This window comes from Rattus rattus, chromosome 9, assembly GCF_011064425.1.
Source record: "Rattus rattus isolate New Zealand chromosome 9, Rrattus_CSIRO_v1, whole genome shotgun sequence".
In the NCBI taxonomy this organism is placed as follows: Eukaryota; Metazoa; Chordata; class Mammalia; order Rodentia; family Muridae; genus Rattus; species Rattus rattus.
This window is the reverse complement of record NC_046162.1, coordinates 83,973,763-83,991,870: the sequence shown is the minus strand read 5'-3', so window position 1 is coordinate 83,991,870 and position 18,108 is coordinate 83,973,763. Positions and strand designations below refer to the sequence as shown.

At 40.6% G+C, this 18,108-nt stretch overlaps 1 protein-coding gene across 1 annotated transcript in view; it reads right to left on the bottom strand.

The window, feature by feature from the left end:
• The window catches only part of Dhx40 (DEAH-box helicase 40), a 39,341-nt gene extending 21,565 nt beyond the window's left edge, over positions 1-17,776 (bottom strand). Inside the window, exons 1-10 of the mRNA XM_032912358.1 lie at positions 17,577-17,776; positions 16,601-16,768; positions 14,144-14,289; positions 10,730-10,849; positions 9,737-9,964; positions 9,232-9,298; positions 7,609-7,740; positions 5,186-5,285; positions 1,806-1,892; positions 1,484-1,666 (exon numbers count right to left, since the gene is read on the bottom strand). Of these exons, the coding sequence (XP_032768249.1) occupies positions 1,484-1,666; positions 1,806-1,892; positions 5,186-5,285; positions 7,609-7,740; positions 9,232-9,298; positions 9,737-9,964; positions 10,730-10,849; positions 14,144-14,289; positions 16,601-16,768; positions 17,577-17,688 (1,343 nt within the window). The 5' untranslated portion in view covers positions 17,689-17,776. The remainder of the gene's footprint in view (positions 1-1,483; positions 1,667-1,805; positions 1,893-5,185; positions 5,286-7,608; positions 7,741-9,231; positions 9,299-9,736; positions 9,965-10,729; positions 10,850-14,143; positions 14,290-16,600; positions 16,769-17,576) is intronic.
• Between the last annotated feature and the right edge of the window lie 332 nt (positions 17,777-18,108).

The following is an 18,108-nucleotide window of genomic DNA, read 5'->3' as shown; positions in this document are numbered from 1 at the left end:
CATTCTTTAAAAAAAGAATATTCATTCTTGGGCTGGAGAGATGGCTCAGCCGTTAAAGGCTAGGTTCACTACCAAAAATACAAGAATAGTCGTTCTTATTTTCTAATGTATAGTCACTCTTGGTTATTTGTACTCTGTAGTTCTGGAAGAATATGCTCGGAATTAATGCCAAGCTTACTGGGCAGTTGCTTTCAGAGCTCTTCTTCCTAAATGAGAAGATATAACAACACTGTTTTCAAATCTGGATTAACCTCAAAGTTTCAAACCTGTTGGATCACTTGGATCTTTCAATGACTTGTTACTTCATTGGTATAATTTATGAATATGGTTAAATTTTACATGTTTTTCTTTGCATTCTCAATTAGACAATCTCTAGTCTTGAGACAGATAGGGTGCTGCACACCAATAATACTAGTAGCTGGAAGTCATAGTCAAGTGGATCACTGTGTGTTTGAGACCAGCCTGGTCTACACAGCATGTTCTAGGCAGCCAGGAATACATAATAAGACCCTGTCCCAAGACAAAAGATCTCTAGTCTTACTTGAAACCATCTAAATTGGCTTCCTAAGAGTTAGGCCTGCCCATAAACATAGCACTCAAGAGGCAAGAGCAGGAGGGTAGCTGAAACCAGTCTAGTCTACATAGTGAGTTCTTAGACAGCCAGGGATATATAGTGAGGCCATGACTCAAAATAACACACATAAAAGGTATGTACCATTAAATATGGCTCTAAAAAAACACTTTTTAATTAGAATTACTGTCGCGTGCCTTAAATTAAAAATTAACAGTGGTAAAGTCAGGCACAGTGGTGCACACTTTTTAATCCCAGCACCCAGGAGGCAGAGACAAGCAGGTTTCTGTAAGTCTGAGGCCAACATGGTCTATATAACATGGTATAGGACAGCCAGTTATAGTGAAATCCTGTCTCAAAACAAAACAAAACTAAACAGCAGTCACTAAAGTTAGTCAAAAGAACATTAGCATAAAAAAAACCAAAGTTTAAATATAAGCAAAGGGGGCTAGAGGGATGGCTCAGCTGTTAGGGGCCAACTCACTATCAAAAATAAATATAAGCAGTGGATCAAATCTCAATAAAGTGATGGAAGCTTTAAAATAAAAATTTCAAAAAACTTAAAGGCAAATAGTGTTAAATAATGTTTACTTCTGGATTCCTCAAACTTAAATTACAGCAGTTTGAGGCTGGTGGAAATGTTCTGAAATTTGAGAGTGGTAATGGTCATATAATACTGTGAACCAATTAACAACAATTTGAACTGTATATTTTAAAATGGCTGTAATACTTCATTTATTTTAGGTGGATTAACATTTTTGGTTTAGTTGAAAAGCAGCCAACGTGAGAACCAACCCTGGAAATATGTTAGTTTCAATTCTTAGGGACAAACCAAATAATACACAACAATTTCTGAGAAATAACCAAGCTTCTTTCATTCTATCCATAGTTTGTTCATGGTTGCCCACATACCTTATGACATCATGTATGGCAAGGCACTTTAATGTCAGAACTACAGATGTCAAACTAGTTCTCTTAATCTCTGGGATCACATGATCAGGCATACACTGGTTCCAAAAATCTTTACTATAAATCCTAAAGCATTTTCCTGAGGCAGTCCTGCCAGCTCGGCCACTTCGCTGTAATGCTTCACTTCTACAAAAGAAAGCAAAAACAGTCCCAAAACTGTTTTGTGGGTTTGACAAATAACTTACTTCCAACGTTCAAACCAAGTAGAAATATTCTAACCAGCCAGCTGTGTTATTAAATTGAAAAGCTAGATAAAGAGACTTACTTTGAAATAGGAACCACCTCCAGGATGTCCAGCCCTAATCTCGGATTGTGATTTAATTGTTTCACAAAGCCTCCATCCACCACATACCTAAAAGAATGAAAGCAAGTTAAATGCTAGAAAGGAAGCCTAGGGGTGTTAATTGTTACTTTTATTTTATATGTACAAATGTTTTTTTTTGTTTGTTTGTTTTGTTTTGTTTTTCTTTTCTCTTTTTTTTCCGGAGCTGGAGACCGAACCCAGGGCCTTGCACTTGCTAGGCAAACGCTCTACCACTGAGCTAAATCCCCAACCCCACAAGTGTTTTCCAGTGCATTTTGTACTGTGCACCAGATGCATGTCTATTGTTCACAAAGGCAAGAAGTGGTTCTTCTGGAAATGAAGTTTATAGACTGTTGTAAGTCACCAAGTCAAGTGCAGGCAGTGCTCTTAGCCACTAGTTATCTCTCCAGCCCCTAGACTTGTGAATTTTAACCACTTCAGAATATCTTTTGTACCTCACTTACAGCATTATTTACGTTAAATATAAAATTTTAAAGTCAGGTGGGTGAGGTGGCTCAGAGTCGAGGCACATGCCAACAAGCCTGATGACCTGACTTCAATCTTTGGAACCAGGATGGTACAAGAACCAATTCACACAGTGGTCCTCTGACGGCTGCACGCCTGCACACCTAAACACACACACACACATACACACACACACACACACACACACACACACACACACACACATGCAAATATATGTAAACGGAAATTCAGGAAATGGGCTCCATGGACTCCACATCCAAAGCTGACGGTAAGGAAGACCTTCACAAAATAGTGGTGGTAATGAGGAAAACATTTTGGCTGCTCTACAAAAAGCTAAAATAGAATTACCATATGATCTAGCAATTTCATTCTCAAGTACAAACCAAAGTAGCAAGTGTACCATTTCACTAAACAACATTCTAAAGGCTTTGCCCGTATGGGAAACATAAAATTAAAGAAGTCAATGTACTCTACTTTTCTACTAACGCCTTTATTTAAAATATCACTATTTTTTCTTTTAATTTTTACTTATTTATCTGTAGTTTTATTTTTGGTATAAGGTTTTACTATGTGGCACAGGGGGACTCTAAAGTCAACTATGTAGCTCGGTATGGCTTCAAACTTAAAATCCTCCTGCCTCTGCCTCCTGAATGCCAGAATTAGATGCATTCCAACTCACCTGAATAAGAAACCATTGCTTATTTTTATTTTTTTAAAGAATTATTTATATATTTTTATGTATATGAGTACACTATAGCTGTCTTCAGACACACCAGAAGAGGGCATTGGATCTCATTACAGATGGTTGTGAGTCACCATGTGGTTGCTGGGAATTGAACTCAGGACCTCTGGAAGAGCAGTCAGTGCTCATAACTGCTGAACTATCTTTTCAGCCCTATTTTTATTTTTTAACCACATAGATGTTTGCATGTGCGTGTGCAGGAGCTCATGCACCATATAAATGCAGTGCCTACAGAGGCCAGAAAATGACATCAGAACCCCTGGAACTGTAAGTCATACGGTTTTGAGTTGCTAGGAATCAAAACCAGGTCCCTGTAGACACAGCAAATACTCTTTAAATCTCTGTCTGTCTTTCTCTCGGTCTCTGTGTGTGTGTGTGTGTGTGTGTGTGTGTGTGTGTGTGTGTGTGTGTGTGTGTGTGGTGCCTGCATGCATGTCTGTGTACATATGTCCCTGGTACCTGCAGAGTCCAGGAAAGAGTACTGTATCCCATGAAACTGGAGTTACAAGCAATTCTGAGTTGTCATGTGGAGGGTAGGAACTGAACCCAGGTCCTCCCGAAGAACAGCGTGTGTGTTTAAGTACTGAGCTATCTCTCCAGCCCTTAACCATCTTTTTAAGTAAAAGATATGTAGTTTCTCTTTACTCATTCACTCAAAAGAAATATAATTGAGTCTTAAAGACTGTGGTCTGGCCTTTGTGTGGAAGGCAGACAGACTTAGCTAAGGATATAAAAGATACTGAATAAAAATGTATTAGAAAGAGATGAGGCTCAGAAGCCTGAAAGAATCTCACGTGAGCTATGAATCCAGAAATGAACTCTGCAGGTGATTCTCATTTTACTCAAAATCGCTCTACATTATTGATTACATCCAAAACAATAAAGACGTATAATTGAGTTTTACAAGGAAGTGAGAAGAAACAGTACTTCCACATAAACACTACATGGAAAAAATTACCAAACTGGGCTGGAGGACAGATAGACACATCAGATTATGCCGGGCCCACACTAATAAGACAGAACAACAGCTGGCTGAAATCTATGACGCATTTTAAGTATCATCTTATATTTAGGAAAAAAGACCTCAAGTTATCAAATAATTATAAGGAATACACAATTCAGAGTGTATTTCCTACTCCAGTTTCCATTTAAAGCAATCAGTAATTATAAAAAAATAAAAGGCGAGCTAGGTGTGGTGGTGCATACCTTTAATCACAACACCTGGGAGGCAAGGACGGGCAGATTTGAATTTGGGGCCAGCCTGGTCTACATTATGAGCTCCAGGTCAGCCAGGTCTACACAGTGAGACCCGAATTGTTTTTAAAAAGTGAACATACGTGAAGAACATTAAAAAGAGGATGGAGGGTTGGGTTCAGTCCCCAGCTCCGAAAAAAAGAAAAAAAGAAAAAGAAAAAAAAAGAGGATGGAAAGATAGGTCAGCAGTTGTAGCACTTGCTATGCAATCATGGAGAGACTGGCACTCTGATCTAGCACCCTGGTAAGGACCAGGCAGGCATGGTCCTGGCATGCCTGTAACTCTAGCAGGGCAGCTGAGACAGAGATTAATGGGGTTTGTTGGCTGTCAGCCTGGATGAAAAAGAGGATCCTTAGGTTCAGTGAAAAATCCTGTCTCAAAAGGAATAAGGTGAGTGACAGAGGAGGACACACAATGTCCTGTAGCTTCTGTGTGTATGCACACTGAAAAGACACTTAAGAAACACTAATCAAGGGGTTGGGGATTTAGCTCAGTGGTAGAGCGCTTGCCTAGGAAGCGAAAGGCCCTGGGTTCGGTCCCCAGCTCCGAAAAAAAAAAAAAAAAAAGAAACACTAATCAACAGGGGCCAAGGGAGTTAGTGAAGAACACGGGTTTGCAAAGTCTGTAATGATTTATGACTAACCGAATAATTGCCTTACATTTAGAGAATGCAAAAAAGTTATTAAACCTGAGCCAACCAGACAGTCCAGTGGGTAAAGGCACTTGTACGAAAGTCTGGCCATCTGAATTCAACTCTAGTACCCACATGGTGGAAGGCAAGATCCAACATCCACAAGCTGTCATGTGTGACCTCTGTAGCACACATACAAGCAAATAAAAGACTTTTAAAAGTTGTACCTGATCCCATCTATTGTCAAAGATGTTGCAGAAATATTGGTGGATATAACACATTTTCTAATTCCAGGTGGAGGTGGCAAAAATATTCTCCTTTGTTGATCTAAAATATATACAGAGTGGAGAAAAAGGTTAGTTTAAAACAAGCTCTTATGGACATCAAGCTTTACAATAACTCATTTCTTTTCATTACAAGTTGTAATTTCATCTCCCTCTCTCCCCTCCTCTGTGTCTATCTCCTCCACCCACCAACCCCTACACACTTTACTTCGTTCTCTTTCTTGTGTACCCCTGGCTGTCCTACTGTCCTGGAACCCTCCTTATAGACCAAGCTGACCTCAAACTCAGAGGTCTGCCTACTTCTACCTCTTAAGTGCTGGATTTAAAGGGGTGTGCCATTACACCTAGTTTATCACCTCTTAAATAATCTAGATTGTAATAACAAAAACTAAAACTGTTTCACTTTTCAGATTTTCAAATCCAACTGGAGAAATATCTTAGAAGTTAAGAGACCTTACTGTTCTTGTGGAAGACTCAGACTTGGATCCCAGAACCCATGTCAGTTCCCAGAGTCCACAAGGGATGGCTCACAACAACTTGTGACTTCAGCTCAAAGGATCTGACACCCTCCTCTGGCCTTCTCATGCACAGCTTCGCACTTGCACACACCCACACAGACACACATATATTTACACATAATTATAAAAACATCGCCTACACTAAGGTAATAAGTGGTTGCTAGGCACAGTCCAGGCCAAAGAGCCAGTTCATGTAATCTTACAAGGGACTGCATAGCACCTATCCACATTTGACAGATGAGAATATTAGATGTTTCAATCGGGAAGACATTTTAAGATATTCATTTAATGATAATATCATGGCTAATGTAGAAAAAAGAGTGAATAGAAAATATTCTGCCTTGAGCTGCACACAGTATTTCACACATAGAAATTCAATACTCAGGAGAGTGTCAGAGGAAACCAACTCAAGACCAACCTAGGATACATAATAAGATCCTGCCTCACGGGTTAGGGATTTAGCTCAGTGGTAGAGCTCTTGCCTAGCAAGCGCAAGGCCCTGGGTTCGGTCCCCAGCTCCGAAAAAACGAAAAAAGAAGATCCTGCCTCACAGCATCCTCTCATTAGTTTTACCTATTCATCCAACCCAGCTACGGGTCAGGGGAAAAATCTCTTCAATAAGATGCAACCAAGAAATGCTTCTCCATCTCCTTATTCTCAAGTGAAGCTTTTGTGTCACCAAACCATGACAAGAATGCAAAGAAATGGGGTTGGGGATTTAGCTCAGTGGTAGAGCGCTTGCCTAGGAAGCGCAAGGCCCTGGGTTCGGTCCCCAGCTCCGAAAAAAAGAAAAGGAAAAAAAAAAGAATGCAAAGAAATAAGGTTATAAAAGTATCCCCAATACCCACAGAAACAACAGCACAGAGAAGAGGTGCAGTGGTGCAGCAACCTGACTGAAAGCAGCTGAAGATCCACAGGCTGCGGAGATGCAGCGTGTTGTGAGGGCACACACTCTTCTCACAACAGACTGCTTGCAACTACAAGTCCAGGTGGACAATGCCTCTGCAGGCACCAGCAAAAATGTGCAAATACCCACACGCAGACATATTCATAATTGAAAATAATAAAAATCAATCTTTAAGAAAAATCTTTAAAGGAAGGGCAGATCCCAGGCATCTGGGGTCTCTCTCTTCCTCATCTAACCTCCTAGAACTTTACTCCATATTTCATCATTTTCATCTCAATGCCACTTTGCACTGCTAAAACTACTATAATAATTATGCTCATAATGGGTCAGCAATAGCTTACCCATGATGGCACTCAAAAGAAAACTTAACCCCACACCTCTAATGATAGCTATATCACACCCAGTCCTATAACTCCACCATGTAGATATATATGTGAACACAGAAAATCACATATACTCAGAAATAAAGATGATCCTATCTGCAGTCATGGTGGAACCAGAAGTATGCTTTTGGAAAGTATGTTTACCACTGGAGCTTGATGGCAAATTAAACCATGGAAAACAAATTAGTAGAGCACAGAACAATTCATCTCTCTCTCTCTCTCTCTCTCTCTCTCACACACACACACACACACACACACACACACACACACATTCACACTCACATGGGGGGGGGAGAAAAGGGGTAGGGAAAGGGACACAGAGAGAGACATCTCTTGAATAGACCAGTGTTCTGTTCCCAATACTCATACATACTAAGCAATTCCCAACTGTCTGTAACTACAGTGCTGAGGTACACAATTACCCCTGCTAGCCTAGCTGCCCCCCCGAAGCTGTACACATATTCACACTGACACACACAAATACATGTACAGAAAAAAGAAGTCATTTAAAAACCTCTTTACCAGCCAGTCATGTCTTCTTTCCTAGTAAGGAATTACCTGTTGTCATAGAGCCGTAACAGGGCAGGATCAACAAGCCATCGAGCGTGGTGTCTTGTACATCGTAATCATAGTCAACAGACTCCGCCATCTGAAAAAGCAGCTCACAGCTCTTCTCTATCTCAAACTGGCCTGAGAGGAGACGTGAGAAAACTTGGGGAATTGAACTGCAAATTTTAAAGATCATTTTAATGTCCAACTTAAAGTTAGTTTAAGGTTATTCTAAATCATTCTTTTGATCTAAAGAAGAAGAGCATGTAGGATATGCCCAACCTCAACAACAAAATTTAAGCAGAAGCATGTTCCTGATTTCTAAACAAACCGAAGTGTTTATCATCTTCAAGCCTTCATGCTGTTAATACCAAGCTTCAGGAGGACTTAACTACTCACACACAAAGGAAACTAATACAGGAAATACTGACTCCAGGTACAATTAAAAAACTTGAATTTTACTTCCAAAAGACAAGACATAGTTTCAATGTCTTACTTCAGATTATCAGCAATGAAATGATTTATCCTGCTCAGAAGCAGCTAGTTACAAAGGTTCATACTCTCGAATGTAACTCTTCTATTTTTGACGCCCTACCACGAAGCTTCTTCAAGATTGTCTGCAATGCATGGATTCTACACTTTATCAATACTGCCATGTCACCACTTCAAGAAATGACAGTTGGGATCCCATTTGAATAACAGAATTAATTATTCAGAACCAGGTTGACTTAGTCAAGTTAGAGCTCTGTATGCAGTAGGCAAAACAAAACAAAACAAACCAACAAAACAAACAAACAAACACATTTTGCAGAATTAATTTCTTTCTGTGAAAGGGCAGTGTGGATCCCATGTGCTTACTGGTGATCCTGACATTCTGTGTACCTGTTATCTAACAGAGAATCATAAAAGATAAGGCAACAGCTGAACAGAGTCCACACATCCTACGAAAAGCTGCAGTCTACACTGGTGCCATAATTCCTGAATACAAAAGGAAGACATTAGCCAGGCACAGTGGTGTGTTGGTGTTCTCTCAGAACAGCCTGAGCAATATATCAAGAAAGACCTTGTCGGGGCTGGAGAAATGGCTCAGCGGTTAAGAGCTCTGACTGCTCTTCCAGAGGTCCTGAGTTCAATTCCCAGCAACCACATGGTGGCTCACAACCATCTGTAATAAGATCTGATGCCCTCTTCTGGTGTATCTGAAGACAGCTACAGTGTACTTATATATAATAAATGAATAAATCTTAAAAAAAAAAAAGAGAGAAAGACCTTGTCTCAAAAACCACAAAATTGTTTTCTTTACTTATTTATTTATTGATTTATTTAAGGTTATTTTTTGTTGTTCCTTTTTGTTTTTGAACAGCATCTTATCATACAGCCCAGGCTAATCTTTTTTTTTTTTTTTTTTTTTTTTGGTTCATTTTTTCGGAGCTGGGGACCGAACCCAGGGCCTTGCGCTTCCTAGGTAAGCGCTCTACCACTGAGCTAAAAGTCTTGAACTACATAACCCTATCTATCCTAGAACTTGCAGTAATCCTGCCTCACACTCCAGAGTTCTAATGTTAGCAGCATCCACAACTACACTGGGCTTACAAATAGCAGACATTATTAAACCTAGTAGGGAATGCTCACCAGTCAGAAAAACTAAGATGTCTCCAGCCATTTCATTCAAATGAATATCCATGGTCACTTTCACAATCTAAAGCAAGCAAACAAACGAAAAAAACACATAAAAATGATATGCAGGTAAACATACTCGTTCCTCAACTACCATATCCCCTTGCTCCACACACAAAAAAATTTCAGTCAGGTTCCCAAGAAGTCTTAGCATTCATTAAGGCTACTGATAATATACAACAAAAAAGGGCAGCCAGGTGGCTCACTGGGTAAGGCGCTTGCCACTTAAGTTTGATGACTTGATTTAATCTCTAGAACCCACATAAAGGTAGAAGGAGACAACAAAGGCTACAGAGCTGTCATCTGACCTTTATCTGCATGCCATCGCATATGTGAACATCCCCCCAACACATTATACATACACTATAATAAATGAAATTTATAAAAACAACATACATTACCAAATTATTCAAGTAAATGAAATCTCACACACAAAAGATAAAAGATTGCAAGGTAATACCGCTTGAATATATGCAGTATTTTCTCTGTCTCGTGGGCCAATCAAATTGCAGAATTTCTCTCTGACTGGATAGAGTCTTCCAGGTATATCAAATATGGGGCAATTTCCAAAGAATGCAGAGAGCTTGGCTAGCTCCATAGTTGCTGACATCACCACCACCTTTAAATGTTCTTTCCTGTTAGGAGACTTATCCTGAAACAGCTTCTTCAGTAAACCAAATAAGATATCCTGAAAGGAAAAGCTAGTAAGCCACAAATGCTAGCATTCTATTATTTCATTTATTTGATCGCTCTATCTATCTATCTATCTATCTATCTATCTATCTATCTACCTACCTACCTACCTACCTACCTACCTATCTTTGAAGCTTGGTCTTATTATTTAGATCAGTTTGACTTAGAACTCACTAAGTAAACAAGGCTAGCCCTCAACTCACAGAGATCTGCCTGCCTCTGTTTCCTGAGTACTAGGAATATTTATTTTTGAGAGAGTTTCAAGTAGTCCAGGGCTGGTCTGAAACTAACACATAGTCAAGGAGGACCTTGAACTTCTAATCCTCCTGCTTCCATTTCAAGAATACAGGAACTAAAGGCGTGTACCGCCTGACCAGACCTATTTCTGTGATGTGGAGGATCACACCCAGGGCTTTTTACATGCTAGGCAGGCACTCTACCAACTTAGCTACATCCCCAGTCCACGTAACCTATTTTTATTGAGAAAATCACTATGTAGCATGGGCTGGCATGGAATTCCTCTATAGACACTGGCCTCAAACTCTTAGAGATCTGCCTACCTCTGCCTCCTGAACACTGGGGTTTAAGGTTTATGCCACCATGCCAGTCCTGAACTATTTAAAATAGACTGCTATTATAATCAAGAGATTTCTAGTTCAACAGATTAAAATGTAAGAGAAGACAATTCTCCATACAGGAAAAAGCTACCTCAAACAAACTTCTCATTAATTAAAAACAAACAAACAAACAAAATACTCACTGTAGTTAAAGTTCTTTCATGGGCTTCATCCAAAATAATGACACTGAATTTGTTAAGATTTGGATCTCCCAAAATATGTTTGAGTAAACACCCATCAGTCATGTATTTGATTGCTGTTTCCTAATGTATAAAAGCAGAGGACATCAACTTGAAGCATCACAAAACTTTGCCATGATTCAACTAAGTCTCTATTCCCAAATGCATAGATCAAATCACAAAGATCTACATAAAAGAGAACATAAAACTGTGTGACAAGGATGGTTGGTCACTTATACAGTCAGGAACAAAGGAGTATCCTGAGATAGAACAAATTGCCAATAAAAAGATAAAAAGATGCATGGAATGTAGCAAGACAAATACTTACAGATAACAGGGATACTTCAACGGCAGAGGGCTTGCATTCTCTAGCATGCACACGCCCTAGGCTCTATCTGTGGCACCGCAAGCAAACTAAAATAAAAACTTTGCTGGCTTTGTTATTAAGTTGTCAAGTTATCCACTGACAGGGGTTGGGGATTTAGCTCAGTGGTAGAGCGCTTGCCTAGCAAGCACAAGGCCCTGGGTTTGGTCCCCAGCTCCGAAAAAAAAAGAAAAAAAAAAAAAAGTTATCCACTGACTTAGAGAACATTAAGACACAACACACTGAATATACTGGCTAATTTTTGTCAACTTGATATGAACTACAGCCACCTGGAAAGCAGGATCCTCAACTGAGAAACTGTCTTCAAAGATTAGCTTCTGGGCATGACTATGGGCATTTTCTTGATTAATGATTGATGGAACAGTACCCTCCTAGGACACATGGTCCTAGGTAGTTCTATGAGAAAGAAAACTGAGGAAGCCATGGAAAGCAAGCTAGTCATGGGAAGATGTTCTGTAACCTATAGGACAAATAAACTCTTTCCTCCCCAAGTTAGTTTTGGCTGGTGGTTTATCACAGTAAAGAAAACCAAACCAGGGCTGGAAATCTGGCTCAGTGGTTAAGAGCACTGACTGTTCTTCCAGAGGTCCTGAGTTCAAATCCCAGCAACCACATGGTGGCTCACAACCATCTGTAATGGGATCTGATGCCCTCTTTTCATGTGTCTGAAGACAGCTACAGTGTACTTACATATAATAAATAAATCTTTAAAAAAAAAAAAAAAAAGGGGGGGTTGGGGATTTAGCTCAGTGGTAGAGCGCTTGCCTAGCAAGCGCAAGGCCCTAGGTTCAGTCCCCAGCTCCGAAAAAAAGAAAAGAAAAAAAAAAAAAGAAAGAAAGAAAACCAAACCAATACACTCGAGAGACTCTGAAAACAGCTAAGTGTTATGCAAAAGACACAAGATAAAACTACTGTCATTCCACTTGGATACGTTGACTAGGCATCTTCATAGAGAGAGATCAGGTCTATAAGGACTGAATACACAGTTTCTATTCGAGATTTAATTAACAGTGATAGCTACACAACACTGTAAACTGTGACTGTATCTGACAATATAGCATTGTGCACTTAAAATGGTTAAAATGGTAAAGTTTATATTACGTTATTATGTACATTTATTACAACAAAATAAAGTTTAAATATGAATGCAACCAACACTGAGGTGGAGGAGATGGACCACTGTTTACTGGCACTGGCTGCTCTTGCAGAGGGGCCTGCTTTGGTTCCCTGCACCCACATGGCAGCTCACAACCAATTATTAACTCCAATCCTAGGAACTCCAATGCCCTTTTCTGGCGTTCTCAGACACCAGGCATGCATGTGGTACATGACATACATGCAGACAAAAATACCCATACATAAAATGGACTTTTAAAGTAATAAATACGTTTTTAAAATCTATTTATTTACTTTCTGTGTATGAATATCTTGTTTGTATAAGTTTATGTGTACTGTGTATGTCTGGTGGATTCCCTGGAACTGGGGTCATGGACGGTTGTGAGCCATTATATGAATGCTGGGAACTGAACCCAGGTCCTTTGCAAGAGTAACAAGTATTCTTAACTACGAGCCATCTCTCCATTTTTTTTTTTTAAAATTCAACATGTTAAGGAACCTATGATTTAAAAAAAAAAAAAAATATTTTAAGAAAAATAAACATTGGGCTGGAGAGATGGCTCAGCGGTTAAGAGCACTGACTGTAGGGGCTGGGGGATTTAGCTCAGTGGTAGAGCGCTTACCTAGGAAGCGCAAGGCCCTGGGTTCGGGTCCCCAGCTCCAAAAAAAAAGAACCAAAAAAAAAAAAAAAAAAAAAAAAAGAGCACTGACTGTTCTTCCAGTGGTCCTAAGTTCAAATTCCAGCAACCACATGGTGGCTCACAACTATCTGTAACGGGATCCAATGCCATCCACTGGTGTGTCTGAAAACAGCTACAGTGTACTCATATAAATAAAATATATAAATCTTTAAAAAGAAAAAAACCATTAGCATTGTCATGGTTTGAATATACTTGGTTCAAGGAATGGCACTACTTGGAGGTGTGAACTTGTTGGAGTAGATGTGTCACTGTGGGTATGGGTTTTAAGACCCTCATCCTAGCTCCCTGAAGTCAGTCTTCTCCTAGCTGCCTTCTGAACAAGAGGAACTCTCAGCTCCTCCAGTCCTGTGTTTGCCTAGGTGCTGCCATGCTCCTACCTTGATGATAATGGACTGAATCTTTGAACCTATAAGCCAGCCCCAATTAAATGTGGTCTTTATAAGAGTTGACTTGGTCATGATGTCTGTTCACAGTAGTAAAACCCTAAGACCAACATCATCTGATAATACATAAACTAGCTGAGGATGGAGAAATAAAGAATCAGGTACCTAAGACAAAGCCTTACCAATATGCAACAAAAATTAATTCTAGGGGCTAGAGAGATGCCTTAGTAGTTGGTTAAGAACATTTTCTGCTTTTTCACAGAGAACAAGGATTCATTTCCCAGCACCTACATGATAGCTTACAACCATCTGTAATTCTAGTTCTAGGTATCTGGGATCCTTTTTATAAACTCCTTGAGTACCAAGCATGGTGTACAAAGACTCTAGCAGACAAAATACTTATGTTCAAAAAAAGTGAAGCAAAACAAAACAAAACACACAAACAAACTAAACTACTGTATGTGGACTCTGGGGATTGAACTCAGGACCTCATGCTTGCCAGGCAGGTACTTTACCAACTGAGCTATCTCCCCAGGCCATGTCCTGTTCCCTCAATTCCTTTACATTTTTTTTTTCTTTTTATGAAGGTGCAAGTCTACTTGGGGAGTTCTAGGCAGTGAGAGACCTTACCTCAAAAACAAAAAACAAACAACAACTCGCATACATGGCACTTGGAGGACAGCACTCAGAGTTGTCCTCTAGCTCAACACATATGTGCATCTACAAGATCACAGACACACGTATGGGCTGGGGTGTGAGTGTATTTTAAATGTACACTCGTAAATGTTTATACCTTGGAGCTGCAATCATCAAAACGAACTTGGTATCCAACTTTAGATCCCAAAGTGCATTTCATTTCTTCAGCAACCCTCTGAGCAACTGATATGGCGGCGACTTTCCGTGGCTGAGTTACACCAATCATACCATGCTGTGAAAACCCTATTAAAGCCAGAAATAGAAACACAAAGTTTAATTAGCAATTGTTTCTTCTTACTGAACTAAAGTTAAAACTGTTCCTGGTCAATCAATACAAAGGGTATGTTTCTAAAAGAAAACCCTACAGATTAGTAACATACTGCAGTAACTTGCATCAAAACAATCTTACTAATAATTTAAAATAGAAATGCACATTCATAGGCCAGAAAGATAGGTCAGTGGGTAAACATGTTAACCTGATGACCTGAGTTCCACCCCAGATCCTATATTGGCAGGAGAGATCCTACTTCCTAAAGTTATTCTCTAACCTCTATATGCAGTGTCCCATACGTGCCTATATTCACACATATAGATAGTATATAAAAGGCAATTAAAAGGAAAACCATAGCCATTCTAAATATACATGTTAATTGGATTTGAGGTTTTTATTTTTCAAATTTTAAAAGCATTTAAAGAATAAGCCAAGGAATCTGTAAGTTTGGCTTTTTGGTTTGTTTTCCTTTTTGACATGATCCCATTTGTCTACCATATCGGCTTCAAAGTCCTGGGCTCTATTCATCTTCTTGGCTCTGCCTCCCAAGTAGCTAGTACTACGGGCCTGAGTACTGCACCTGGCCAAAGGGAAGAACAGTAAAACTGAAGTGCAAAAAACTCCACACACTTCCTAAACTTTTCTTTGCCATAGAAATAAAATTGGACTTAAATATACCACTTTTGCATACAAGTTTGCAGACATTTTAACCATTTTAACATCTCTGCCAATGGAGCTATATTATACCATGGGTAGCACATTCTTTCTTTCTTTTTTTTTTTAAGGATTTATTTATTTATTTTGTATATGAGGACACTGTAGCTGTCTTCAGACACACCAGAAGAGGGCATCAGATCCTATTACAGATGGTTGTGAGCCACCATGTGGTTGCTGGGATTTGAACTCAGGACCTCTGGAAGAGCAGTCGGTGCTCTTAACCACTGAGCCATCTCTCCAGCCCAGCACTTTCTTTCTTAATGGCATGTAAAATAATGGTATGTCTTAACAGATCATCATTACGATGGATGGATGCATGAGACGAACTTACTATGAGGGCAAGGCATGACGGAGGCTTAAACAGCATACATAGGCCATTCTCAAAAAGACTTAAAATTTCCCCAGGCAATGGTAACACACACCTTAAACCCAGAACTCAGGAATCACAGGCAGGTGGCTCTCTGAGTTCCAAGGTAGCCAGGGCTACACAGGGAAACCTTGTCTTAGAAAGAAAAAGGAAAAAAAAAAAAAAAAAAAATTTGAAAATTCAAAGGATATGTTTTTATTTATGTATAGTGGGTATATTTCTGTACTTGAATGTGCACATTGAGGTCCCCGGGAGTCCAGTAGAGGGTGACAGATTCCCTCGAACTAGAGTCTTAGGTGGTTATGAACTGCCAACGTAGGTGCTGGGAACAAAAATCTGGTCCTCTGGAAAAGCAGCAAGAGCCTTCATCTGCCGAGCCACCTCTCTAGCACCCCCAAAATTAACTTTTATTTTGATATGAATCATATACAAAATAATTTTCTCTTTCTGAACTTATGAAAGAGAACGCTGTCACACTGATGAGACACTTTATTTGTTAGCTTGATTCTAGTAGAATCTGAGAATATTTGCCTAATAAAGGTCTAGAGGAAGAATAAATAAAATGTCAGCAACAGCAGGGCAGTGGTGGCACACACCTTTAATCACAGCACTCAAGAGGCAGAGGCAGGGACATCTCTGAGTTCCAGGCCAGCCTGGTCTACAGAGTGAGTTCCAAGACAGCCAGGGTTACACTGAGAAACCGTGTCTCAAAAAACCACTACCAATAACAAAAATATATTAGCAACAGAGATCAATTATCCTTTCTGCTTCACAATAGCTTCAGTTCTCACTGGCTAACAAGATAACTTTATCTTAAAAAAGAAAAATAACATCCTTTTATTTTTCCACCTTATCATATAACCATAGCTGGCTTGGAACTCACTATGTACACCATATTGGCTTCAAAACTCAAAGATGCTCCTGACTCTGCCTACCAAGTGCTAGGATCAAGTGTGTGTCACCATGATCGGCCTTCTTCGTTTACTATTATTATTACTATTATTATTATCATTGTAATTTAAAATGTTACCCAAACAATTCCAGAGCCTGAAATAAATCCAGAAAGACAAGGAGACATAGGAAGGTGGTTCTGGAAAAGCAAGGCAGCAATGGGCATTTGCACACTACAGTACTTTTATTAAACCTTAAAGAAGTTTTCTCTCTTTAGTGCCTCCAGTTTTATCCGAGAATAAAATTACCTGCTTCATAGAGGTATTTAGGGAGTTGAGTTGTTTTACCACTTCCTGTATTTCCAGTAACGATGAGGAACGAATTGTCCCTCACAGCTTGAATGAGCTTTTTTCTTTGTTTCTGAATAGGAAACGTTGGAGTTGTTCCTCCCTCCTGTGATGTGCATCCTTTCTCTTCTGTAACAACACAAAAATAATTATGCGATTGAAACACCTGAGAAGATCTCTCTGATAATGCCTCGGTCCTGAAAGAAGAATGTGCAGGAATCACACGAGCGGAAGGGTCACTCTATGACTTTTAAGTGATGTCAACCATATACAAATCACACGTGAAAGTTTATAAACTCAGAATAACTTTTTGGCAAAATCAAACAACTTCAACATTGTTGATGTGTAACTCAACGTACTTGACAAAGTCAGTCTAGCACAAGGCAATGTGTATGTATGCATACCTATCTAGAAGTACTAAACTCAATTTTATTAAACAATAGACCAAAAACCTGAGCACAGCGGAACAACTCTGAGAAGAATAAGAAGCCACCTGTATTTGCTTCTGATTCACAGTTCAAGTTAGGTCCCTGTTCAGAGTGACTGATATCCCAGAAGGCCAAGTGGTGGGTAACCATGGAAACTGGCTCCTGGAAACGGGCTCCCTTCATACCGTACCCAAAGGCAGGCTGGCGGCCCGACGAAGGGGAGGGGGATGAACGGGTAGAGAACAAAGGCTTTATGAGGCTGTAGAACAGCAGAAGGCATTTGGGCGTTGGGGTCCACTTTCTTGCCCCCCAGCGAGGTTCTCACCCAACTTGGGTTTGGGACCGCCCCCCTCTAAGCCAAAGTGCTCACTGGACGCAAAGTTCGCCGTCTGGCTTAAAAGACCAAAAGAACACCTAAGCTTCCTCCCCACCTCCTCTGCCACCCACAAATATACTTTTCACCCCGCAAATAACTCCCGCCGGCTCCCACAGCGTCCCGCGGACCGCACCTCTGTCAGCGATGCGAACAGCTGACGGCCGCTCTTCCTGGAGCTCTACTGGCCGCTCGCCCTCCTCCTGCCGCCTTGGCGCCCTGCCCGCGACGGCGGGAAACCGGGACATAGACCCGGTCCGGAGAAGAAGCGAACACGTCCACGGAGCCGAGGAGATGGGAGGGGAAAGGCGAGGGCGCGCCCTGATGACGTTGGGGTGTTTACTTCCGCGCGTGCGACTGGCTGCGAGGGGTGGGGAAGCGGCTCGGTGACGTGGCGGCGTCTGCTTGGACGCGCACGGACCCGCGCTCCTGGGGGTCCGAGGCCCCACCCCCGAGGAGTCCCGCCCACTGCCACGTGCCTCCATCAGCCGCGAAGTCACACCTGAACACCTGAAGGCCAGTTCAGAATTTTTCTGGTGTGAAATATGGCAGAGCAATACGTCCCTTAGGTGCTACAGCATCCCAAGTCTTGTCTATCTCCATTCACACCAGTTGAAATGACCCTTTTCCAGGAGCCGAAGCCATCCTACAATGTGACCTTGGGCAAC